At 46.2% G+C, this 25887-nt stretch overlaps 1 protein-coding gene across 10 annotated transcripts in view; it reads right to left on the bottom strand.

Moving 5' to 3' along the window:
- The window catches only part of ppfia4 (PTPRF interacting protein alpha 4), a 130757-nt gene that overhangs the window by 39297 nt on the left and 65573 nt on the right, over window positions 1–25887 (bottom strand). For 9 of the 10 annotated variants that reach the window (XM_065000813.1, XM_065000816.1, XM_065000857.1 and 6 more), the window contains exons 2-5: window positions 7150–7251; window positions 6917–7081; window positions 6767–6841; window positions 5196–5267 (exon numbers count right to left, since the gene is read on the bottom strand). In XM_065000813.1, coding sequence (XP_064856885.1) covers window positions 5196–5267; window positions 6767–6841; window positions 6917–7081; window positions 7150–7251 — 414 coding nt within the window. Of the gene's footprint in view, window positions 1–5195; window positions 5268–6766; window positions 6842–6916; window positions 7082–7149; window positions 7252–18744; window positions 19006–25887 lie in introns of those variants that run through there. The other variant, XM_065000872.1, reaches the window with a different exon arrangement.

Here is a 25887-nt window from a genome sequence, read left to right as displayed (position 1 = left end):
TAGGGGAATCTGGACAAATCTCTCTCTCTCTCTGGGGCAGTGTGACACTGTGAAGTAGGGGAATCTGGACAAATCTCTCTCTCTCTGGGGCAGTGTGGCGCTGTGAAGTAGGGGAATCTGAACAAATCTGGGGCAGGGGCAGTGTGGCGCTGTGAAGTAGGGGAATCTGGACAAATCTCTCTCTCTCTCTGGGGCAGTGTGGCGCTGTGAAGTAGGGGAATCTGGACAAATCTCTCTCTCTCTCTGGGGCAGTGTGGCGCTGTGAAGTAGGGGAATCTGAACAAATCTCTCTCTCTCTCTGGGGCAGTGTGGCGCTGTGAAGTAGGGGAATCTGGACAAATCTCTCTCTCTCTCTGGGGCAGTGTGGCGCTGTGAAGTAGGGGAATCTGGACAAATCTCTCTCTCTCTGGGGCAGTGTGGCGCTGTGAAGTAGGGGAATCTGGACAAATCTCTCTCTCTCTCTGGGGCAGTGTGGCGCTGTGAAGTAGGGGAATCTGAACAAATCTCTCTCTCTCTGGGGCAGTGTGACCCTGTGAAGTAGGGGAATCTGGACAAATCTCTCTCTCTCTCTGGGGCAGTGTGGCGCTGTGAAGTAGGGGAATCTGGACAAATCTCTCTCTCTCTGGGGCAGTGTGGCGCTGTGAAGTAGGGGAATCTGAACAAATCTCTCTCTCTCTCTGGGGCAGTGTGGCGCTGTGAAGTAGGGGAATCTGGACAAATCTCTCTCTCTCTCTCTGGGGCAGTGTGGCGCTGTGAAGTAGGGGAATCTGGACAAATCTCTCTCTCTCTCTCTCTCTCTCTCTGGGGCAGTGTGTCGCTGTGAAGTAGGGGAATCTGGACAAATCTCTCTCTCTCTGTCTCTCTCTCTCTCTCTCTGGGGCAGTGTGGCGCTGTGAAGTAGGGGAATCTGGACAAATCTGGACAAATCTCTCTCTCTCTCTGGGGCAGTGTGGCGCTGTGAAGTAGGGGAATCTGGACAAATCTCTCTCTCTCTCTGGGGCAGTGTGGCGCTGTGAAGTAGGGGAACCTGAACAAATCTCTCTCTCTCTCTCTCTCTCTGGGGCAGTGTGGCGCTGTGAAGTAGGGGACTCTGGACAAATCTCTCTCTCTCTCTGGGGCAGTGTGGTGCTGTGAAGTAGGGGAATCTGGACAAATCAAATCTCTCTCTCTGGGGCAGTGTGGCGCTGGGAAGTAGGGGAATCTGGACAAATCTCTCTCTCTCTGGGGCAGTGTGGCGCTGTGAAGTAGGGGAATCTGGACAAATCTCTCTCTCTCTGGGGCAGTGTGGCGCTGTGAAGTAGGGGAATCTGGACAAATCTCTCTCTCTCTGGGGCAGTGTGGCTCTGTGAAGTAGGGGAATCTGGACAAATCTCTCTCTCTGGGGCAGTGTGGCTCTAGGGGAATCTGGACAAATCTCTCTCTCTCTGGGGCAGTGTGGCGCTGTGAAGTAGGGGAATCTGGACAAATCTCTCTCTCTCTCTGGGGCAGTGTGGCGCTGTGAAGTAGGGGAATCTGGACAAATCTCTCTCTCTCTCTCTCTGGGGCAGTGTGGCGCTGTGAAGTAGGGGAACCTGGACAAATCTCTCTCTCTCTCTGGGGCAGTGTGGCGCTGTGAAGTAGGGGAACCTGGACAAATCTCTCTCTCTCTCTGGGGCAGTGTGGCGCTGTGAAGTAGGGGAATCTGGACAAATCTCTCTCTCTCTCTCTGGGGCAGTGTGACGCTGTGAAGTAGGGGAATCTGACAAATCTCTCTCTCTCTCTGGGGCAGTATGAAGTAGGGGAATCTGGACAAATCTCTCTCTCTCTCTCTGGGGCAGTGTGGCGCTGTGAAGTAGGGGAATCTGAACAAATCTCTCTCTCTCTCTGGGGCAGTGTGGCGCTGTGAAGTAGGGGAACGTGGACAAATCTCTCTCTCTCTCTCTCTCTCTGGGGCAGTGTGGCGCTGTGAAGTAGGGGATCAGGACAAATCTCTCTCTCTCTCTGGGGCAGTGTGGCGTTGTGAAGTAGGGGAATCTGGACAAATCTCTCTCTCTCTCTGGGGCAGTGTGGCGCTGTGAAGTAGGGGAACGTGGACAAATCTCTCTCTCTCTCTGGGGCAGTGTGACCCTGTGAAGTAGGGGAATCTGGACAAATCTCTCTCTCTCTCTGGGGCAGTGTGGCGTTGTGAAGTAGGGGAATCTGGACAAATCTCTCTCTCTCTCTGGGGCAGTGTGACCCTGTGAAGTAGGGGAACGTGGACAAATCTCTCTCTCTCTCTGGGGCAGTGTGGCGTTGTGAAGTAAGGGAATCTGACAAATCTCTCTCTCTCTGGGGCAGTGTGACCCTGTGAAGTAGGGGAACGTGGACAAATCTCTCTCTCTCTCTGGGGCAGTGTGACCCTGTGAAGTAGGGGAACGTGGACAAATCTCTCTCTCTCTCTGGGGCAGTGTGGCGCTGTGAAGTAGGGGAATCTGGACAAATCTCTCTCTCTCTCTGGGGCAGTGTGAAGTAGGGGAATCGCTGTGAGTAGGGGAATCTGGACAAATCTCTCTCTCTGGGGCAGTGTGGCGCTGTGAAGTAGGGGAATCTGGACAAATCTCTCTCTCTCTCTGGGGCAGTGTGACCTGTGAAGTAGGGGAACGTGGACAAATCTCTCTCTCTCTCTCTCTCAGGCAGTGTGGGGATCGTTGTGAAGTAGGGGAATCTGGACAAATCTCTCTCTCTCTCTGGGGCAGTGTGGCGTTGTGAAGTAGGGGAATCTGGACAAGTCTCTCTCTCTCTCTGGGGCAGTGTGACCCTGTGAAGTAGGGGAACGTGGACAAATCTCTCTCTCTCTCTCTTATTATGATTATAAAGCATTATAACAGAACCCATACATCCCAGGTAAACTTCCAACCATGTTTCTAATGCTCAATAAATCCTCTGTCCAGAGTATTAGGTCATCTGACCCTCTTGTGGGATTTCTGACCAGGCACAAACTGTCCTCCATGTTTAATTACATAAAGCTTCATTATTCCCCATGGACAGAAACAGACATTGTTACATAACACGTGCTCATTTCAGAGAATAATACTAGGAGAGGGAGGGAAGACGGGGCTCTTTGGTAATACAGCAGGGCTCAACTGCATTGCAATCATCACAATGGCAAAAGAGCTTTAAACCACAGAGTAGATTCTGCATTTAGCCTAACTCATCAGCAATGTGTGTGTGTGTGTGTGTGTGTGTGTGTGTGTGTGTGTGTGTGTGTGTGTGTGTGTGTGAGAGAGAGAGAGAGAGCGAGACAGAGAGAAAGACAGATAGACATATCAATAGACAGAGAAAGAGAGAGGAGGGAGACAGACAGACAGAGAGAGGAGGGAGACAGACAGACAGACAGAGGAAGGAGGGAGACAGACCTAGACAGACAGAGGAAGGAGGGAGACAGACAAACAGAGAGAGGAGGGAGACAGACAAACAGACAGAGAGAGGAGAGAGACAGACAAACAGACAGAGAAAGAGAGAGGAGGGAGACAGACCTACAGACAGAGAGAGGAGGGAGACAGACCTACAGACAGAGAGAGGAGAGAGACAGACAAACAGAGCTCGAGAGGAGGGAGACAGACCTACAGACAGAGAGAGGAGGGAGACAGACAAACAGACAGAGAGAGGAGAGAGACAGACAAACAGACAGAGAAAGAGGAGAGAGAGACAGAGACAAACAGGAGACAGACAGACAAACAGACAGAGAGAGAGGGAGACAGACAAACAGACAGAGAGAGAAGGGAGACAGACAAACAGACAGAGAGAGGAGGGAGACAGACAAACAGACAGAGAGAGAGAGAGACAGACAAACAGACAGAGAAAGAGAGAGGAGGGAGACAGATAGACAGACAGAGAGAGGAGGGAGACAGACAAACAGACAGAGGAAGGAGAGTGACAGACAAACAGACAGAGAGAGGAGGGAGACAGACAAACAGACAGAGGAAGGAGAGAGACAGACAAACAGACAGAGAGAGGAGGGAGACAGACCTACAGACAGAGAGGAGGGAGACAGACCTACAGACAGAGAGAGGAGGGAGACAGATAGACAGACAGAGAGAGGAGGGAGACAGACAAACAGACAGAGAGAGGAGGGAGACAGACAAACAGACAGAGAGAGGAGGGAGACAGACAAACAGAGAGGAGAGAGACAGACAAACAGACAGAGAGAGGAGGGAGACAGACCTACAGACAGAGAGAGGAGGGAGACAGACAAACAGACAGACAGAGAGAGGAGAGAGACAGACAAACAAACAAACAGAGAGAGGAGGGAGACAGACAAACAAACAGAGAGAGGAGGGAGACAGACAAACAAACAGAGAGAGGAGAGAGACAGACAAACAGACAGAGAGAGGAGGGAGACAGACCTACAGACAGAGAGAGGAGGGAGACAGACCTACAGACAGAGAGAGGAGGGAGACAGACCTTCAGACAGAGAGAGGAGGGAGACAGACAAACAGACAGAGAGAGGAGAGAGACAAACAGACAGAGAGAGGAGAGAGACAGACAAACAGGCAGAGAGAGGAGGGAGACAGACAAACAAACAGAGAGAGGAGGGAGACAGACAAACAAACAGAGAGAGGAGGGAGACAGACAAACAAACAGAGAGAGGAGGGAGACAGACAAACAGACAGAGAGAGGAGGGAGACAGACAAACAGACAGAGAGAGGAGGGAGACAGACAGACAGAGAAGAGAGAGACAGACAAACAGACAGAGAGAGGAGGGAGACAGACCTACAGACAGAGAGAGGAGGGAGACAGACAAACAAACAGAGAGAGGAGGGAGACAGACAAACAAACAGAGAGAGGAGGGAGACAGACAAACAAACAGAGAGAGGAGGGAGACAGACAAACAAACAGAGAGAGGAGGGAGACAGACAAACAGACAGAGAGAGGAGAGAGACAGACAAACAGACAGAGAGAGGAGGGAGACAGACAAACAAACAGAGAGAGGAGGGAGACAGACAAACAGACAGAGAGAGGAGAGAGACAGACAAACAGACAGAGAGAGGAGGGAGACAGACAGACAGAGAGGAGAGAGACAGACAAACAGACAGAGAGAGGAGGGAGACAGACCTACAGACAGAGAGAGGAGGGAGACAGACAAACAGACAGAGAGGAGAGAGACAGACAAACAGGCAGAGAGAGGAGAGAGACAGACAAACAAACAGAGAGAGGAGGGAGACAGACAAACAGACCTTCCAGGTGGGTTTGGTAGCATCATTCCTGTCCAAAGATTCTCCCTCCTTCCTCTGCCTCACAATGATCAGCTGCACACACACACACACACACACACACACACACACACACACACACACACACACACACACACACACACACACACACACACACACACACACACACACACACACAGAGGACAAAGGGTCACCTCTAGATCAAAGGCGGAGTAGCAGGCATCTAACTGATTCTGGATGCAGGTTTGTCTACACTAGATTGTGTTTGAGTGCTGGTAGGTGTTTTGTCTTTAGGCCAGAATGAAGGAGGAGATCCAAAGCTGCATCACGTTGCTCTTCAGGGACTCACACACAGAGACACACACACACACGCACAAACACACACAAAATAGAATTTGAACAGTTCTGACTTTTCCCAATTTTTTTTTATTGTTTTCCTACCTTGTCAGGACATTTGGGTGAATTGTTAAGACATTGGGGTCCTGACAAGGTAGGAAAACAAGTACACACACACACACACACACACACACACACACACACACACACACACACACACACACACACACACACACACACACACACCTCTGAGCTGAGATGATTAGATGTGATATTGTTGTCCTGGTGAGGCCCTCTGGTCCCTCAGAATGTGTGGGAGTATCTACCTGTCCTTCCATATCTCTATGTGTATCTATTCTACAGCTTCCTACAGCAGCACCAATGGAAGTGCTGATCCCAGTTCCAGAGTTCTAACAGGCTGTGACTGTCCCCAGTTGAGACAGATGTTCCTGGCTGCTGCAGGCCCTAGACTCCTCATCCCATCGCTCCACACAGGAACATCACAGCACCAGGTACACACTTCAGGAATATTCAGGGAACTCTGTGGAATGGGCAATGAACGTTTCTCTAAACGTTGCTCTAAACTTCCGTACTCTTTTAGTACTGCTTCTAGAATCATCTGAGAAAGAAAATACAATGTGTTTTCCTGGCGATATTGTGGCCATTAAAATTCTTATCTCAAACAGTTTGTGAAAACTGCATTTCTATTCTATACAACTGTTCTGTTGTATTCTGTTCTGTTGTATTCTGTTGTATTCTATTCTGTTCTGTTCTATTCTGTTCTGTTCTATTCTATTCTATGCTCCAGTGAGTTGGGGAGACAGTGGGTGAAAGGTGCAACACACAGTACAGGACCAACAAATAAACCTAACAAGTTGTTACTTTGGATCCCATTTGGGTTTTCCTGTGCACAGCACAGCTTGTACTGAATGTTTAGTTTAATTTGCCTTTGTAATGGATTCTTGTTGAACAGATGAGGACAGGAGAAAGGGAGAGAGAGAAAGATAGAGGGAACAAATTATTGAATGAACAAGTAAGACATTTTAACAGAAAGAGAGTGTGCCTTGGTTCTGTGTGTGTGCTTGAGAGAGAGAGAGAGAAGAGAGAGGAGAGAGAGAAGAGAGAGAGAGAGAACAGAAAAGACAGTCCCTTGGTTGCGTGTTGGTCTTCATAAAAGCTAGCAGACTGAGGGCATCAGCAGATGGCAGGTGAGGACACACACACAAACACACACACACCTCCTGAGTTGTGGCTGATAACTGTCCCTCTAGTGTAGTCACTCTCTCAAGAGCCACCCGAAGCCTCTCACGCACCTGTAAGACACAACCAGTGTTAGTTTGGGTTGGAATAAAAGCCCAGTTTTCAGTGAGATAAAGGTACATATATACCTTCTCATCCAGGGCTTTGTGGTGTTCGAACAGGGACTTGAGGGCCTTGAGGACCTCCACCTCGCTGGAGACCCCAGAGGGAGGAGGAGCTTGTCTCTTCACCACGGTCATCCTCAGACTGCGCTCGTGACGAGACACCAGACACTCCAGGTGTTCCAAGAGAAGCTAGAGCAGAGACATCACACATGTTATACACATATTATACACTCAGTAACGCACACACTCACTCTTACCCTGGTGTTGTTCCTCTCAGCCTTCAGTTCAGATATCTCCTCTTCTTTCTCCAGCAGCTGTTCCCGACACACGTTCAGCTCCTTGGTCAGAGTGGCAAACTCCTGGGAAAAAACAGAAGATAAGATTGATGAGTTCACATTTTCTAAAGAATTTGCGGAGCATCAGTAGTTCACAGACAGCGCTTGTAGAACCTTCCACATTCACATCACATGTTTATCCCACACCATTTCACCTGCACCACCATATCACCTGTACCACAGGCCCCACCATTTTACCTGCACCACAGGCCCCACCATTTTACCTGCACCACAGGCCCCACCATTTCACCTGCACCACAGGCCGCACCATTTCACCTGCACCACGGGCCCCACCATATCACCTGTACCACAGGCCCCACCATTTTACCTGCACCACAGGCCCCACCATTTCACCTGCACCACAGGCCCCACCATTTCACCTGCACCACAGGCCCCCCCATTTCACCTGCACCATGGGCTCAACCATTTCACCTGCACCACAGGCCCCACCATTTAACCTGCACCAAGGGCCCTGCCATTTTCACCTGCACCACAGGCCAAACACCATTCACCTGCACCACAGGCCCCACCATTCCACCTGCACCACACCAGAGAGATACTGTGTATTCTATCACCACTTTACCTGGGGTATTTATGTCCAATCACCAGGAACCTCTCCTCTAAACAGCACAGTGTCAGTCAGCACCTGACAAAGTGTCCCAGTTGTGAGATGAACAGATGAATACTTACTATACATACAGGGGGACATAATGTCATTACATGGCATAATACAGGAGCAGTGACACATACAGTAGCCTGTTAAAACCCACCTCTCTGTTCTCTAATGTTGATGCTTGTTACTTAGGGGATAGGGCTGAGAGAGAAGGTGTGTGTGTGTGTGTGTGTATTACTGCATGTCTCTTGGCACTCTGTTGGCAGATCCCTGATTCTCTGGCTCTGATCCAACTCCAATACCCTGCAGCTTTTAATACTCTGACACGCAGACACACACACATTGATAAAGACACGCACACACACACACATCGGTAGACCCATGGACACACACACACACATACGGAGAGAGAAACATGCAGTGTGGTGGGTCTCTAGACTGGGTGGGCCCTGTAGCAGTGAGACTGCAGTCTTGCGTGGTGTTATGAGTTTGGAGAAGCCCTCAGTACTAAAACTAATCAAAACAGCTGCTCCTCTCAGCCTACGTGGGCTAGGCCACACACACACACACACACACACACACACACACACACACACACAAAGACACACACACACAAAATGTGACCAAGACAAGTGTCTGTGCTCCTGTCTCTATAATGACTATTCTGTTCTGTCCTGAGTCACTGAGTTTAGATTTGACATGAACACAAACACCCCACAAACACACACAGAGTATGGTTTTCAGATTAGCAGAGAAGAAAAGAGGAGGGAGAGAGGGAGGAAAAGAAGAAGTGAGAGGAAGGGTAGAAAGGGTCAGTGCCTTCATTTTACCAGTGTTTTTCACTGGAGGCCAGTGGAAACCTACCAACAGATGTTCCATCTCACTGTCTCTCACTGTCTATTTCAATCAGAGCAAAAGCCTCATCACCCCCCCTCTACCTCATCCTTTTAGCTGCTCTCTCCTCTCCCCCCTCTGTCCCTATCAGCTTCTCGTGCACGTCAGGAAAAAGCAATTGGGAGAAGCATGGATTCATAAACGCTTGAGAATAAACAAAAGGGGATTGAAAACACGCATCCTTGATCAGAGATGAGTGTTGTTCATTCTCCCCCCAACCCTCCTCTCTTTATCTATCATCCTTCACACGGAATAATCAACCAAAATCATGGCTTTGTATTTGAGCTGTAATTGTGAGTGTGTTGAATGATGTCATGGTGCCCTCCAGACTAGTTAATAAAAGATCCAGACGGCTTTAGTGCTTGTTGTGGTTCCATGGACCATGGTTACCCCTGAGTGAACTGGAGCATAGAGGACAAATACTGCTGCTATCTCTCTCTGTGTCTCCATCTCTCTAATACACACTCAAAGGCTACATTTTGAAGCTGGGAAATCTTCTGGAAGTCCAGAACAGGCCATTTTGTCTGCCACAAACCACAATCCGATGTGTGAGATGTGTTGGTATTTCTGAGTTAGACGGTGAGCCGTTGCCAAGCAATGCTGAGCTCAGACATTGTAAAGGGATTTCTCTCCTTGGCTTCCTTAAGCAGTTTGGGATTAAGGGATGAAAGCAATATGCTGGACTGAAAAGTGTATGTTGGTGTGTGTGTTTCTCGTTCTCTGTGTGTGTATGTAGGATGTTGTACTACAGTCTGACAGACTCAAACTCTCTAAGGAAATCAATTCTAGATTCCACATCGAACAGACAACAAAACACACACACACACACACACACACAATATCAACACACAAGTACACATTCACTATATTTCAGAGCCAGATGAGTCATTTTAGAACAGTCAGTCAAACACATCCAGTTACTGTCTTTACAGTTCAGAGAGAATGACCTTCAGTAAGGATGGGTATGTGCGTACTGCATACATAGAATAAATACTCTCTTGTACTAGAAGTGTGTGTAACTGTGAGTGTTAGGTTTTACAGTTTTAGCCTACGTCATACACTGAGACACGCAAGTGACACAACCCCCTTTACAACATCCGAACACACCATGGTGTGCGTGTGCCTCCAGTCACTATTATAGATAGGATAGGAGAATTGGCTCATCTTGTCGTGGTGTAATTGACTTGTAAACCCCTGTGTTTGTCTGTGCATGTGTTTAGTGTCTCAGTCCTCCTGGGATTGGTGGAAAGATAATTAACGCTACACTTCCTGGACCAATCACATTAGAGGAAAGTGTGCTGGAACTGTCAATCACAATAAAGCCCAGCCTCTGGAGGGACTTACACATTGTTCTCTTTTTAAAGACTGCTCCACAATCAGCACTTTTTCTCAAACAAGGACACACAAAAGCACACACACTCTCTCTATCTATGGCTGAGTGATACTTAGGGCTCTATTTTCGGCTGGTGTTAAGCCTGCACAACTGTCAAATGCACGCTTGTTTGCAATTTCGACCTGTTAATGCCAGCGCTCTTCTATTTTCAAACCCTAGCATCAGGATTGGTCATTTATCTGTCTTATATGAGTTCGCTTGCGCTGAGGTGGAAGGGTTCACACTATATCACAATCTCTGAGGTGGAAGGGCTCACACTATATCACAATCTCTGAGGTGGAAGGGTTCACACTATATCACAATCTCTGAGGTGGAAGGGTTCACACTATATCACAATCTCTGAGGTGGAAGGGTTCACACTATATCACAATCTCTGAGGTGGAAGGGCTCACATTATATCACAATCTCTGAGGTGGAAGGGTTCACACTATATCACAATCTCTGAGGTGGAAGGGTTCACACTATATCACAATCTCTGAGGTGGAAGGGCTTACACTATATCACAATCTCTGAGGAGGAAGGGCTTACACTATATCACAATCTCTGAGGTGGAAGGGTTCACACTATATCACAATCTCTGAGGTGGAAGGGTTCACACTATATCACAATCTCTGAGGTGGAAGGGCTTACACTATATCACAATCTCTGACGTGGAAGGGTTCAGACTATATCACAGTCTCTGAGGTGGAAGGGCTTACACTATATCACAATCTCTGACGTGGAAGGGTTCACACTATATCACAGTCTCTGAGGTGGAAGGGCTCACACTATATCTGTCATGCCCTGGCCTTAGTTATCTTTGTTTTCTTTATTATTTTGGTTAGGCCAGGGTGTGACATGGGTGATGTATGGTTTTTGTCTCATCTAGGGTGTTTGTACTGTCTAGGTGTTTTTGTAGATTTATGGGGTTTTGTTCATTCTAGGTGTTTATGTAAGTCTATGGTTGCCTAGATTGGTTCTCAATCAGAGGCAGGTGTTTATCGTTGTCTCTGATTGGGAACCATATTTAGGCAGCCATGTTCTTTGGGTATTTTGTGGGTGATTGTTTCCTGTGTCAGTGTTTGTGCCACACGGGACTGTTTTGTTGCCAGTTCACGTTATTATTTTGTATTTGTGTTCATGTTTAGTTTTTCTTATTAAAAACCATGGACACCTACCACGCTGCATGTTGGTCCGATCCTTGTTTCACCTCTTCAGAGGAAGAGGAGGAAATCTGCCGTGACAATATCACAATCTCTGAGGTGGAAGGGCTCACACTATATCACAATCTCTGAGGTGGAAGGGCTCACACTATATCACAATCTCTGAGGTGGAAGGGCTCACACTATATCACAATCTCTGAGGAGGAAGGGCTCACACTATATCACAATCTCTGAGGTGGAAGGGTTCACACTATATCACAATCTCTGAGGTGGAAGGGTTCACACTATATCACAATCTCTGAGGTGGAAGGGTTCACACTATATCACAATCTCTGAGGTGGAAGGGCTCACACTATATCACAATCTCTGAGGTGTATTCTTAAAGACATGCGCCAATTTCAGTTTTCGCTGGTCAGGATATTTAAAGAGCGACTGACCCTAAAAAGCAACTAATCCCTTTGAAAACGGCCTATGTGGTATTGATGAGTCAAACATTTATTCTATTGTCAAAATATACTACAGTGTAAATAGGATAATTTAGGCCTACCTACAGAGTGTATATATATATATATACAGGGGGGAGAACAAGTATTTGATACACTGCCGATTTTGCAGGTTTTCCTACTTACAAAGCATGTAGAGGTCTGTAATTGTTATCATAGGTACACTTCAACTGTGAGAGACGGAATCTAAAATTTAAAAAAATCCAGAAAATCACATTGTATGATTTTTAAGTAAATAATTTGCATTGTATTGCATGACATAAGTATTTGATCACCTACCAACCAGTAAGAATTCCGGCTCTCACAAACCTGTTCGTTTTTCTTTAAGACCCTCCTGTTCTCCACTCATTACCTGTATTAACTGCACCTGTTTGAACTTGTTACCTGTATAAAAGACACCTGTCCACACACTCAATCAAACAGACTCCAACCTCTCCTCATTGGCCAAGACCAGAGAGCTGTGTAAGGACATCAGGGATACAATTGTAGACCTGCACAAGGCTGAGATGGGCTACAGGACAATAGGCAAGCAGCTTGGTGAGGAGGCAACAACTGTTGGTGCAATTATTAGAAAATGGAAGAAGTTCAAGATGACGGTCAATCACCCTCGGTCTGGGGCTCCATGCAAGATCTCACCTCGTGGGGCATCAATGATCATGAGGAAGGTGAGGGATCAGCCCAGAACTACACGGCAGGACCTGGTCAATGACCTGAAGGGAGCTGGGACCACAGTCTCAAAGAAAACCATTAGTAACACACTACGCCGTCATGGATTAAAATCCTGCAGCGCACGCAAGGACCCCTGCTCAAGCCAGCGCATGTCCAGGCCCGTCTGAAGTTTGCCAATCACCATCTGGATGATCCAGAGGAGGAATGGGAGAAGGTCATGTGGTCTGATAAGACAAAAATAGAGATTTTTGGTCTAAACTCCACTCGCTGTGTTTGGAGGAAGAAGAAGGATGAGTACAACCCCAAGAACACATCCCAACAGTGAAGCATGGAGGTGGAAACATCATTCTTTGGGGATGCTTTTCTGCAAAGGGGACAGGGCGACTGCACCGTATTGAGGGGAGGATGGATGGGGCCATGTATCTTGAGATCTTGGCCAACAACCTCCTTCCCTGAAGATGGGTCGTGGCTGGGTCTTCCAGCATGACAACGACCCGAAACACACAGCAAGGGCAACTAAGGAGTGGCTCCGTAAGAAGCATCTCAAGGTCCTGGAGTGGCCTAGCCAGTCTCCAGACCTGAACCCAATAGAACATCTTTGGAGGGAGCTGAAAGTCCATATTGGCCAGCGACAGCCCTGAAACCTGAAGGATCTGGAGAAGGTCTGTATGGAGGAGTGGGCCAAAATCCCTGCTGCAGTATGTGCATACCTGGTCAAGAACTACAGGAAATGTATGATCTCTGTAATTGCAAACAAAGGTTTCTGTACCAAATATTAAGTTCTGCTTTTCTGATGTATCAAATACTTATGTCATGCAATAAAATGCAAATTAATTACTTACAAATCATACAATGTGATTTTCTGGATTTTTGTTTTAGATTCCGTCTCTCACAGTTGAAGTGTACCCATGATACAAATTACAGACTTACATGCTTTGTAAGTAGGAAAACCTGCAAAATCGGCAGTGTATCAAATACTTGTTCTCCCCACTGTGTATATATATATAAACAACTTGTAGTCTCTGCCCAGCCTGGCAAGAGTGGCCAAAAGGGTGTTTAGCATCCCCAGTGGCTCTGCAAGTGTAGAGAGGATATTCTCCACTGCTGACCTGCTCTCCAGACACCATCACATTAGCCTGAAGACAAAGACTGGCCAAACTCCTGTTTCTAAAAATGTATTCTAAAAATAAATTCAAAGGCTCTAATAAGTCATTTTTTCTAATAAGTCATTCTGAGTAAGTCACAGCCTATATGTGCAATTTATAGACTATCATGATCAGGGTTGGGGAGTAACATATTAAATGTAAGGGATTACAAAAATATGGTCACTGTAATCCGTTACGTTACCAGCTAAAATATTGTAATCAGATTACAGATACTTTTGAAAAACTAGATTACTTAGAGGATAACTTTTAAATTCAGAAAGAATGTTACGGAAAACAAATCTTTGACACTGTTTTCTCAATGACATTCAAATCAGCATTGAAAAAAGGCGCAAGTTTAAGTTTGTTCCACCTGAGCGTGTCTGACCACAAGACAGAGACCACTATGATGACACACTAAATGTGTTTGATGGATCGCGGGAAAAGAGCAGGAACAGTCTTTTTTAGGCTACAGTCCAAGCTTTGTCTTCCAATGGTACGACTGCTGTCGGCATCCAAAGATTATCCAACTTGAATAAACACTTGGAGGTAAGGATGACAGCAGTGGTGTAGTCTACAGTGATACGGATATCACTTATTATTGATATCTACATAGTGCATTGATGTGAATCACACTGCTGCTCTCTCATTTAGATATTTGAGCCTTACAGATTGTGGTTGTTGTGGATGGCTGTTCACAAATCTCAATGTCTATTTTAACCATGTAAGGGTGGAATTCAAGAAGTTTAAGCTGCTTATCATTGTTTGTAGTTGCTACATCAATTTTTTGACTTGTAAATTGTGTATATATGTATATATATAATCTGTGTATATAGTATCAGTCATAAGTTTGGACACACCTAGTCATTCAAGGGTTTTTCTTTATTTTGACTATTTTCTTGTAGCGTCATACCCAAGAAGACCCAATGGTGTAATCGCTGCCAAAGTTGCTTCAACAAAGTACTGATATTTCAGTTTTTTATTTGTAATAAATGAGCAAAAATGTCTAAAAGACAGTTTTTGCTTTGTCATTATGGGGTATTGTGTGTAGATTGATGAGGGGAAAAAACTATGTAATCCATTTTAGAATAAGGCCGTAAGGTAACAAAATGTGGGAAAAGTCAAGGGGTCTGAATAGTTTCCGAAGGCCCTGTATATCCATCCCCGTCTCCAAAGAGCCAACTTCTCTGGTTACCAAAGTCGCGCTCCTCCAAACATACTGTAGGCTATTCAAAATGTTCATTTCTATAACGCCATATCAACAGTAGGCCTGGGCTATATCTTGCTTATTGACAAAGTGCCCCTCACATACAATTTACAGGAGGGCACCTAGTATTTTTTGGTGTTGTTGAGAAGTGCGATGCATAAAGGCCTATACTCGTTGAAGACAATTACCACAATGTTGACTGTCAACACTCCAAACATATTGAACAAACAGTGGATGTATTTTTGTTGTTGTACTGTTGCAGTCACTCGTTACTGTAGCCTATAACATTTAATAAACTGTAGTATCAATCCACAATGGACTAGGATGAGTATATTCTATTCCCGCAGTCGAATTGATGACAACGCAAAGACCGTAAATTAACTACAGAGGTTGAGACAAATGCATGCAGTATTAAGCCATGGGACGCATTGATTGGCCAGTGAGTGGCCAAACCCTCATCACACCTACAACTTGTTAATTCATCAAAACCCAGGCCTTTCACACTACCGCCAGCTATTGCGCTCATATTATTTCTGACACACCCCTGGACCTATAGCACTACCAACAGCACTTAGATACTAGATTTGTTCAAATAGAGCCCTTATGTTGAAATGAGCAGAGAATAAAGGGATAGAGGAAGGATGACAGGAGGAGAGAAAACGATGGGGAGCCCCGAACGACTGCTTCCTTAAGGAGAGTCAGATATCAGGGCTGAGAAAGTCTACCACTGCAGAGAGAGAAAAAGAGAGAGAGAGCGAGATGGGAGAGGAAGAGGGAGCGAGAGGGAGAGGGGGGAGAGAGAGAGGAAGAGGGAGAGGAAGAGGGAGTGAGAGGGAGAGGTTGATAATGATCAATCAGGCACATCATGTATAAGAAACAGATTGCCTTTAATCAAGCATCCAGGTATGTAATATGTTTAGTACTTCTGAACGACAGGCGTGGTATGACTCCTTGTCTACAAGGCTCTTTGAGAACATATTATAGACCAAACAGTGAAAACATAGGCCTATTTTTTAAGAAACATAGATTGTCGTTTTTCTGGGGCCGCGGAAAAAAAGCACAAGGATGTCTCCTCCAGATATTTTGTAACATGCCATAGAAGTCCTCTGTGATGGAAAATACATACACACACAAATGCACGCACGCACACGCACGCACGCACACGCACACACACACACACACACACACGCGGCTGTGACGGTCATGGAATTTTGTATGACGGTAATTTGCCAGCCAAAAGCACATTTACTCCTCTCTCCACTCCTGACTGCATGTGCTGCTGTAGAAATTGCCAGGGTTAGAGGTTCCAAGCCTGTTCTATTCATTTTATTTCTATGTATGCTGCTGAATTGTGGGGGGTGTTGCCAAGGCAACTGAAGACTCCTTTGCTACAACACCTTGTTTGTTTCAGCAAGGAACAACAAAGTTCCATCACATTGTTAAGAGTCCATGTCACCGCAGTAACGGACTCAACCCCACGAATGCCAGGCTGCCCCATCTTCAGTCACTTGTTCCTTCCAAAAACGGTTATGACAGTTATTTTATTTTCATGACGGTCTTCATTCGTAACCGTCGGTTACACGGTTATACAGTAATTGTGCCAGCCCTTCACACACACAAAGAACCTTGCCCTGGCTTTGGTTTTTGATTGGCTGTGACTAATCGTCAACTGCAGCGTCTGCCTGCACACATATGTCGCCATGACAACACATCATTAGGCAAGTTGGAAGTGTCTGAGATAGCATAAAACACACACACACACACACACACACACACACACACACACACACACACACACACACACACACACACACACAGCATGGTGGCTCTCTCCTAGTGTGCCAGCTCCATGGGCCTCCCTCACAGGGGAAGCTAACTGCAAGCACTCCTCAGCTCCTCAGACACAATGATTACTGACACGATAATACTCATATCACAGACCACAACTACTGACTCTACAGCTCTGGGAGTAGAATTAGAGAAGAGAAGAACCATGTGAGAAGAACTGACAGTAGGAATGTCTGTATAAAGTGAATGCAGAACTCTGCTTCAAGTGTTTCTTCACTGTATGAAAGACTGAATAACAACAGTCCTCAGTGAACACACAGCTTGTGATGATGCTTCACGGCCCAGACAGTCAGGCTCAGTGAAATGATGAATGAACATTCAGCATGAGCATCATGACTCAAACAAATGAGACTAAAAGGCCAATAACAGCAGCACACTTGAGAGTGACACAACAGGCATTAACTGAAGCATACTGCACTGTAACAACAGCACCACAGAAAAGCTACCGTCACTCCTGTGAGACTGAGAAAAAACGGAGTCTGAAAATACCAGGCAATCCTATTGACAGGCAGAGAGGAGAGGACAGTCAGAGAGCGAGACACTGTATGGACGGAAGCTAGACAGAGACAGATAAATATGCCTGGTTCAGACAGCTGTGTGGGAACTGAAGTACACACTTGAAGGGGGATTAAGAAAGCTTGATCTAAAGTGAGGTGTTAGAATGAGTGTGTGTCTGGGGGAAGAGCCGGCTGCTTCGGCTAGGTGTTAAGAACAATACAAGCTCCTTTATCTGATGCACTGACAGGTGTGAATAGAGAGATGATTTATACACATCTCATGGTAAGGGAGGCCTTACGGATGCATGACAATTATGTGCCAAAGATGATATGCTTAAAAGTCACATTGTCATAATATATAAGTGCTGAGCAAGACACTGCATAAAAGCCTGCTTCTAATACTTTAAGAATTTCAAACAGATGCAGGGACAGTCTGTGTGACAGCATTCTCGCTCTTATCAATTTCCATTTTCAATCTCTCTCTCTCCTTCTCTCCCTCCTCCCTCTTGCTCTTCTCTATCACTCTCTCCCTCCTCTTGTTCTTCTCTCTTTCTCCTTTTCTCCCCCCTCTCGCTCTTCTCTCTCTGTCTCTCTCCATCCCACCTCTCGCGCTTATGTCTCTCTCTCTCTCTCTCTCTCTCCCCCTCCTCTCTCACCCCTCTTTCTCTCTGTTTTATGCTCTCTCTCTCCCTCCCACCTCTCGCGCTTATGCTCTCTCTCTCCCCCTCCCTTTCTCTCTCACCCCTCTCTCTCTCTGTTCATACAAAAAAGTGCCAACTCCCCTAAAGTTACCAAACTTTTCTTTCTCTCTCCATTTCTCTTTGAATGCTGCAGAATGGCATGCAGCCACAGCGGCAAATCAAAATGTTTCCCTGGGAGAGAAGCTGTCTGCTACGCCTCCTGTCTTAGTGCCTCAAAAGCCAAAAACTTTTCAGTAAATATTGTATACCTCATGTTCTGAATTCACTTCACACTATTGATCTGAAAACATTTTCCATTGACCTGAAAACAACATGCGTGAGAGGGGAGAGGCTGGGCAGGGAGGTGAACAGGGGAAGGGGGTGGACTTGAGTGATATTTGAGCTGTAGTGATGAACACAGACATGTGCTTTACCAGACTCAGAGGCATACATTTTTTAAAACATTTTTGTCATTTAGCAGACACTCTTATCCAGAGTGACTTACAGTAGTGAGTTCATACATTTTCATACTGGTCCCCCGTGGGAATCAAACTAACAACCCTGGTGTTGCAAACGTCGTGCTCTACCAACTGAGCCACACGCGATGCGCGTACATCCACACACCATAATCCATGCCATACACACAGTTATGTGGTTTCTAGTGGTCCCAAAACTGATCCATGTGGTTAGATTCCTTCCTGGTACATGTAGGTGTTAAAGTGGATCCCTACCTGGTACATGCAGGTGTTAAAGTGGATCCATACCTGGTACATGTAGGTGTTAAAGTGGATCTCTACCTGGTACATGTAGGTGTTAAAGTGGATCCCTACCTGGTACATGTAGGTGTTAAAGTGGATCCCTACCTGGTACATGTAGGTGTTAAAGTGGATCCCTACCTGGTACATGTAGGTGTTAAAGTGGATCCCTACCTGGTACATGTAGGTGTTAAAGTGGATCCCATTCTGAAGATGGATCTTCACTGTTGGATTCATGACGGAATATCATATCAAATCCCAAACCAGACCAACCAATCCCAGAGAGATAGAGAGAGAGGGCTCGCGTCTCATGTGCTCCTAAATCCCTGTTGTGTGACAGTGAGCCTGGTTGGAATAAAGGAGGTTCCTCTACTGGTCTGTCTACTCTGCTGGGACAAACGACAGAGCTACACTACTGTACTATGCTGCTACAACTACAGCTTACAGCATGGGCTACAGCAGAGAGAGGGAGGGAGGGGGGGTGCATGGTTGAGGCAGGGCTGCACTAAATATGGGTTGTTGTGATACAACAGGAATAGCGAGAGAGAGGGAGGAAGGGAGGGAGATATGAGGAGAGGTGTGTAGTGAGTGGTCAGCTGACTGGACAGGGTTGGACTTAGAGGACTGCCGAGGGGCTGTGTGGCCACCCGTTCACAAACACACTCTCTCGTTCTCTGGGCTAAAAATTGACCTGCCCACCTGGCATTTACCCGAAATGCCAGGTGGCCAGTCCGACCCTGCATGGGTTAGAACCTGGCTTTACTGTTGAATGGATGGTTAGAACAGAAGTGTGCATGTTCACTGGCATCACCTAGCTTAAAGAAACAATGCCACTTGTTTAGTAATTAATCAGATAATTACCTCAATCTATTAGGCTGTCTGAGTCACTGGTGACCCATTTTAGTTTCCAATCCTACTGCAAGATCAGCCTTTTGTATTCACAACTGACAGACTACCAACCCAACTCCTCACCAATGGTTTTATCAGCACAAAATATTACTTTCTCTCTCTCTAACACACATTCTCTTTCTCTCTCTGACATACATTCTCTTTCTCTCTCTGACATACATTCCCTCTCTCTCATATATCTATAAATGGAGGTGGGTTCAGGACCTAAAAACACATAAAAAGGTGGTGCTGAGTCTGGAGGGGGCAGATTAGTGGAGCTGATGCGGGGTGATGTTGACAATCGGTCTTCTTATATAACTGATCCGACACACACCCCACTCTGCACACCTGTCATTGACTATACTGTACCGTGTGTGTAGATACCAAGACAGAAAATGAAAAGACAAATGCTTGCATATCTTTTAGAGCAAGAACATATAAAATCAGTGTGTGAGTGTTTGATTACATATGGTCCATAAGTCTTACAGGGATCGAGAGAGAGAGGCAGGGAGAGACAAAGAGCGAGAGAGAGAGAGGTAGGGAGAGACAAAGGGCGAGAGAGAGAGAGGTAGGGAGAGACAAAGAGCGAGAGAGAGAGACAGGGAGAGACAAAGAGCGAGAGAGAGAGAGGCAGGGAGAGACAAAGAGCGAGAGAGAGAGAGGCAGGGAGAGACAAAGAGCGAGAGAGAGAGAGGCAGGGAGAGACAAAGAGCGAGAGAGAGAGGCAGGGAGAGACAAAGAGCGAGACAGAGAGGCAGGGAGAGACAAAGAGCGAGACAGAGAGGCAGGGAGAGACAAAGAGCGAGAGAGAGAGGCAGGAAGAGACAAAGAGCGAGAGAGAGGCAGGGAGAGAAAGAGCGAGAGAGAGAGGCAGGGAGAGACAAAGAGCGAGAGAGAGGCAGGGAGAGACAAAGAGCGAAACAGAGAGGCAGGGAGAGACAAAGAGCGAGAGAGAGAGGCAGGGAGAGACCAAGAGAGAGAGGCAGGGAGAGACAAAGAGGAGAGAGACAAAGAGAGAGAGAGAGAGAGGCAGGGAGAGACAAAGAGCGAGAGAGAGAGGCAGGGAGAGACAAAGAGAGAGAGAGAGGCAGGGAGAGACAAAGAGAGAGAGAGAGAGGCAGGGAGAGACAAAGAGAGAGAGAGAGAGGCAGGGAGAGACAAAGAGAGAGAGAGAGAGGCAGGGAGAGACAAAGAGAGAGAGAGAGGCAGGGAGAGACAAAGAGAGAGAGAGGCAGGGAGAGACAAAGAGAGAGAGAGAGCAGGGAGAGACAAAGAGAGAGAGAGAGGCAGGGAGAGACAAAGAGAGAGAGAGAGAGAGGCAGGGAGAGACAAAGAGAGAGAGAGAGAGAGGCAGGGAGAGACAAAGAGAGAGAGAGAGAGAGGCAGGGAGAGACAAAGAGAGAGAGAGAGGCAGGGAGAGACAAAGAGAGAGAGAGAGAGGCAGGGAGAGACAAAGAGAGAGAGAGAGAGGCAGGGAGAGACAAAGAGAGAGAGAGAGAGGCAGGGAGAGACAAAGAGAGAGAGAGAGGCAGGAGACAGGGAGAGACAAAGAGAGAGAGAGGCAGGGAGAGACAAAGAGAGAGAGAGGCAGGGAGAGACAAAGAGAGAGAGAGAGGCAGGGAGAGACAAAGAGAGAGAGAGAGGCAGGGAGAGACAAAGAGAGAGAGAGAGAGGCAGGGAGAGACAAAGAGAGAGAGAGAGAGAGAGAGAGGCAGGGAGATGATTGGCGCCCCGTTCTATGTTTGGCTTCTGCGTTCACACACTAATTCCACAGCTGCCTGGCTGCTTTGACAGACACACAGACAAACACACACGTTTGTGTGTGTTCACACACAGCTCAAAAAACAGCCCTAGAGAGAGTGGGGAGAAGAGGAGAAAATGGAGGGATGTAGAGGAGAGAAGAGGAGGATGAGAAGGAGAGAGAAAAATATTGAAAAATAATAACATGAGGAATAAATGCACAATGAGTAACGATAACCTGGTACCAGTACTGAGTCGATGAGCAGGGGTATGAGGTAATTGAGGTAGATATGTACATACAGTGCCTTGCGAAAGTATTCGGCCCCCTTGAACTTTGCGACCTTTTGCCACATTTCAGGCTTCAAACATAAAGATATAAAACTGTATTTTTTTGTGAAGAATCAACAACAAGTGGGACACAATCATGAAGTGGAACGACATTTATTGGATATTTCAAACTTTTTTAACAAATCAAAAACTGAAAAATTGGGCGTGCAAAATTATTCAGCCCCTTTACTTTCAGTGCAGCAAACTCTCTCCAGAAGTTCAGTGAGGATCTCTGAATGATCCAATGTTGACCTAAATGACTAATGATGATAAATACAATCCACCTGTGTGTAATCAAGTCTCCGTATAAATGCACCTGCACTGTGATAGTCTCAGAGGTCCGTTAAAAGCGCAGAGAGCATCATGAAGAACAAGGAACACACCAGGCAGGTCCGAGATACTGTTGTGAAGAAGTTTAAAGCCGGATTTGGATACAAAAAGATTTCCCAAGCTTTAAACATCCCAAGGAGCACTGTGCAAGCAATAATATTGAAATGGAAGGAGTATCAGACCACTGCAAATCTACCAAGACCTGGCCGTCCCTCTAAACTTTCAGCTCATACAAGGAGAAGACTGATCAGAGATGCAGCCAAGAGGCCCATGATCACTTTGGATGAACTGCAGCGCTCTGTAGCGCCTTACAGTCGGATGCCAAGCAGTTGCCATACCAAGAGGTGATGCAGCCAATCAAGATGCTCACAATGGTGCAGCTGTATAACCTTTTGTGGATCTGAGGGCCCATGCCAAATCTTTCAGCCTCCTGAGGAAGAAGAGGCATTGTCGTGCCCTTTTCACGACTGTGTTAGTGTGTGTGGACCATCATAAGTCCTTGGTGATGTGGAAGCTTTTGACCCACTCCACTAAAGCCCCGTCGATGTGTGTGAGATAGTGAGAGATGAGAACTCAAACATCAAGCTGAACACGCAGCCTGTTGTATTCCTGCTGCCTCAAGACAGCCTACTGCAGGCGTTCGGCCTGTCTGTCTGTCTGGGCCCTGCTTGGACCTGGTTGTCAAGGAAACAAAAGAGAGGAACTCAACACACAGCAAGACGAACATGGTTAGAGAGAGAGAGAGCAACAGCAGGAAAGATAACGTGAGATTTAGAGAAGAAAAGAGAGTGACTGTGAAAGAGTGAGTGAGACAGCGAGAGGCCTGTGATGGACTGTGAAAAAGCACACCTCAAAATCTCAGAATAACTGTTATGACTGCCAAGGAACCAAACTAACTCTGATATAAGGTACAAATTATATGTGAAACTGTGCACAGCCAAAGAAGAACCAGTCCTTGCACTCAATGCACTCCATGCCAGTTCATTCATTCGGATGATATCGAGATCCAACATGGCCGTCTAGTGACTGTGGAACGGTTGTCCAGGTAAATAGAGAGGTTCAGGTCAGTCCAGCAGTGGTCATCTCCTCTCCACTGGGACAGAGTGATTGCAGCCAGCCTGCTGCCTGCTGGTCACATTAGTAAGGAGACAGAGACACCTAGTGCCAACAGATGGTACTCATTCTTAACATGGAAGGACAGAGGGAAGGAAGAGAGGAAGGATCCATTTAACAATATTGGAACAGAAACCTTTTTAGCAGGGGTTCCACTCTAGCTTTCACCGATGCAGTTGGTCAGAGACAGACACAGACAGAAAGATAGACAGCCAGCCAGCCAGCCAGCCAGCCAGCCAGCCAGACAGACAGACAGACTTAGCAGCAGAGAATTAACAGGAGGAAAAATCTCTCAACTCTCCATCAGCCTCTCCCTTTTCTGCACTGTCTTCCGCTCTTACTCTTTCCATCTCCATACCTCTCCTACTAACTAACCCTCCTTGGCCTTCCCCCTCTCTCTCCTGCTCTCCCTCCCCCCTCTCTGTCTCGCTCTCTCTCTCTATGCTGTTTCTCTAAGCATAGCTGGAGTTTATCTCAGCTGAACATGCCCTCTCTGAGTAGCCATTTTAAAACACAACATAATATGGTTTGAGCTAACAGACACACACACACATGAACACACACAGTCCTGCATGTGGACTAAGATGTACATGTGGAAAGGTCAACTCCTGCATTCTAAGATGGCTGTGGTACACATCGTGTAGTACAGGTCTTGGGACAGGACTGTAGGGTATAGCAATGGCTTCACACCAGCTCTCACTGGCACTGGGAATAGGGGGAGAGGAGAGAGGAGGAGGGGAAGGAATTACGAAGGGGAGAGATAGATGTGTGTATAGGAGGTCAGGGGCGCTACTTTTACCCTTCACAGGGCACCGAGTGCAGCGTCGCAGTGGCATGGTGAAACTCTACACCCTGTGTGTGTGTCTGTGTGTGCGTGCGTGCGTGGATGCGTGCGCTTGTGGCTGCAGTGAAAGAGGCATGACAGGAACCTCGCGTGGCACCTGCGAGTGAGGCGTCAGACAGCCCCGTCTTTCACCCCTCCTCTCTTCTCATCCATCACTTCATTATTGTGTCAGGTATTTAATATATATATTGTGTTAAAACAAAGACAATTACGTGTGCCTCATTTGCATAAATAAACCATAAGTATTTGCATATATGAATACATTAACATAACGGCTGCAACCACCAAACACTTGCTCTGTTTACCCTACCTGAACTCATCTGCCTCATGAATTACTGTTGTTGTCATTTTCTCTTGCATAATTCAACAAGCGTGTCAATAGCTGGATACCCTCGGATTAAAAATAAACACGTTCGGCTTTAGATTACACCTATCTATACAGGTTGGTGTCACCTTAATTGGGGAGAACGGGCTCGTGGTAATGGCTGGAAGGGCACGAATGGAATGGCATTCCACCTATTCCAGCCATTACCACGATTATTATGAGCCATCCTCCCCTCAACAGCCTCCACTGATACATACCAGGGGTTGAAACCGGGAACAGAACCGAAAACCTTTTTCAAGGAACAGAATCAGAACAGGGAATGAAAATGATCTATACTGTTCCAGAACATAAATGTTATTTTAAAAGCATGGAAACTGGTTAATAATGTTATTTTACGTTCCAGGCATTTTTTTTTTACAATCCCACAATCCCCAGTGTCTGCCTGAAAGCTGAAAATCTAAGCCAGTGTATGTGCATGTGTAGGCTACGGCCCCTCCCCTCTGGAGCATAGCTGTAGCGTACTGAAATTACAAGCACAATTCAGTAGATAGGGAGAGAGATGTTTAATTAGAGAACAATGGATTAAGTTGTTCAATGCCAGTTAGGGATACTATAGTTATCACATTTCACGTTGGATTCATTAACTACAAAAAGGTAAGAAGTCATTTTACAGTGCCTTCAGAAAGTATTCAGACTCGACTTTTTCCACATCTTGTTACGTTACAGCCTTATCCTAAAATTGATTAAATTGTTTTTCCCCCTCATCAATCTACACACAATACCCCATAATGACAAAGCAAAAATAGTTTTTCTGATATTTTAGCAAATGTATTACAAAATAAAAACAAAAAAAATGAGTCTTCTTGGGTGTGACGCTATAAGCTTGGCAAACCTGTATTTGGGGAGTTTCTCCCATTCTTCTCTGCAGATCCTTTCAAGCTCTGTCAGGTTGGACGGGGAGTGTTGCTGCACAGCTATTTTCAGGTCTCTTCAGGTGTCACGCCCTGGCCATAGAGAGGCTTTTTATTCCCTATTTTGGTTAGGCCAGGGTGTGACTAGGGTGGGCATTCTATGTCCTTTTATCTATGTTTTGTATTTCTATGTCTTGGCCTGGTACGGTTCCCAATCAGGGACAGCTGTCTATCGTTGTCTCTGATTAAGAACCATACTTAGGTACCCTTTTCCCCCACCTGTTTTGTGGGAAGTTAGCTTTGTAGTTGTTCAGGGCACAGAGCCCAAAGCTTCATTGTTGGGTTTTTGTTCTTTGTTTTGTCGGCGTCATTTTAAAATAAAGTTCAAATGTACGCTTACCATGCTGCACCTTGGTCCAGTCCTTCAGCCAGCCGTGACACCAGAGATGTTAGATCGGGTTCAAGTCACTAATATCACTATAATCCCAGTGTTCATTTTCAGAAGTTGCATTAATTTCAGCTCATCTCATTTGTAAACACTGTATAAAATGTTAACTTTAAAAAAAAATCCACAAAAAATGAACACCCATCAAAATAAAGTTATCTTTCTTGTCTTTCTTGTGATGTGTCGAGACGGTGCATTAAATCCCAGACGAAGCTTTTACCGTTCTTATAGAATGAACGGACAGACAATGTACTCCATTTACTCCATTTCAGCAATTACTGGGGTGTGCTTTAGATATCATTATCAACATGTTCTTGGTCGTAGCGTTATCGGGAAAAAACTACAGGCACAAGCAAGAGCATGAATGAGTCGCAGGAGTAAATTGAAAGTCATT

This window comes from Oncorhynchus nerka, linkage group LG2 (genome assembly GCF_034236695.1).
Source record: "Oncorhynchus nerka isolate Pitt River linkage group LG2, Oner_Uvic_2.0, whole genome shotgun sequence".
In the NCBI taxonomy this organism is placed as follows: domain Eukaryota; kingdom Metazoa; phylum Chordata; class Actinopteri; order Salmoniformes; family Salmonidae; genus Oncorhynchus; species Oncorhynchus nerka.
Note: the sequence above shows the minus strand (reverse complement) of the source record. Positions and strands in the feature narration are given on the sequence as shown.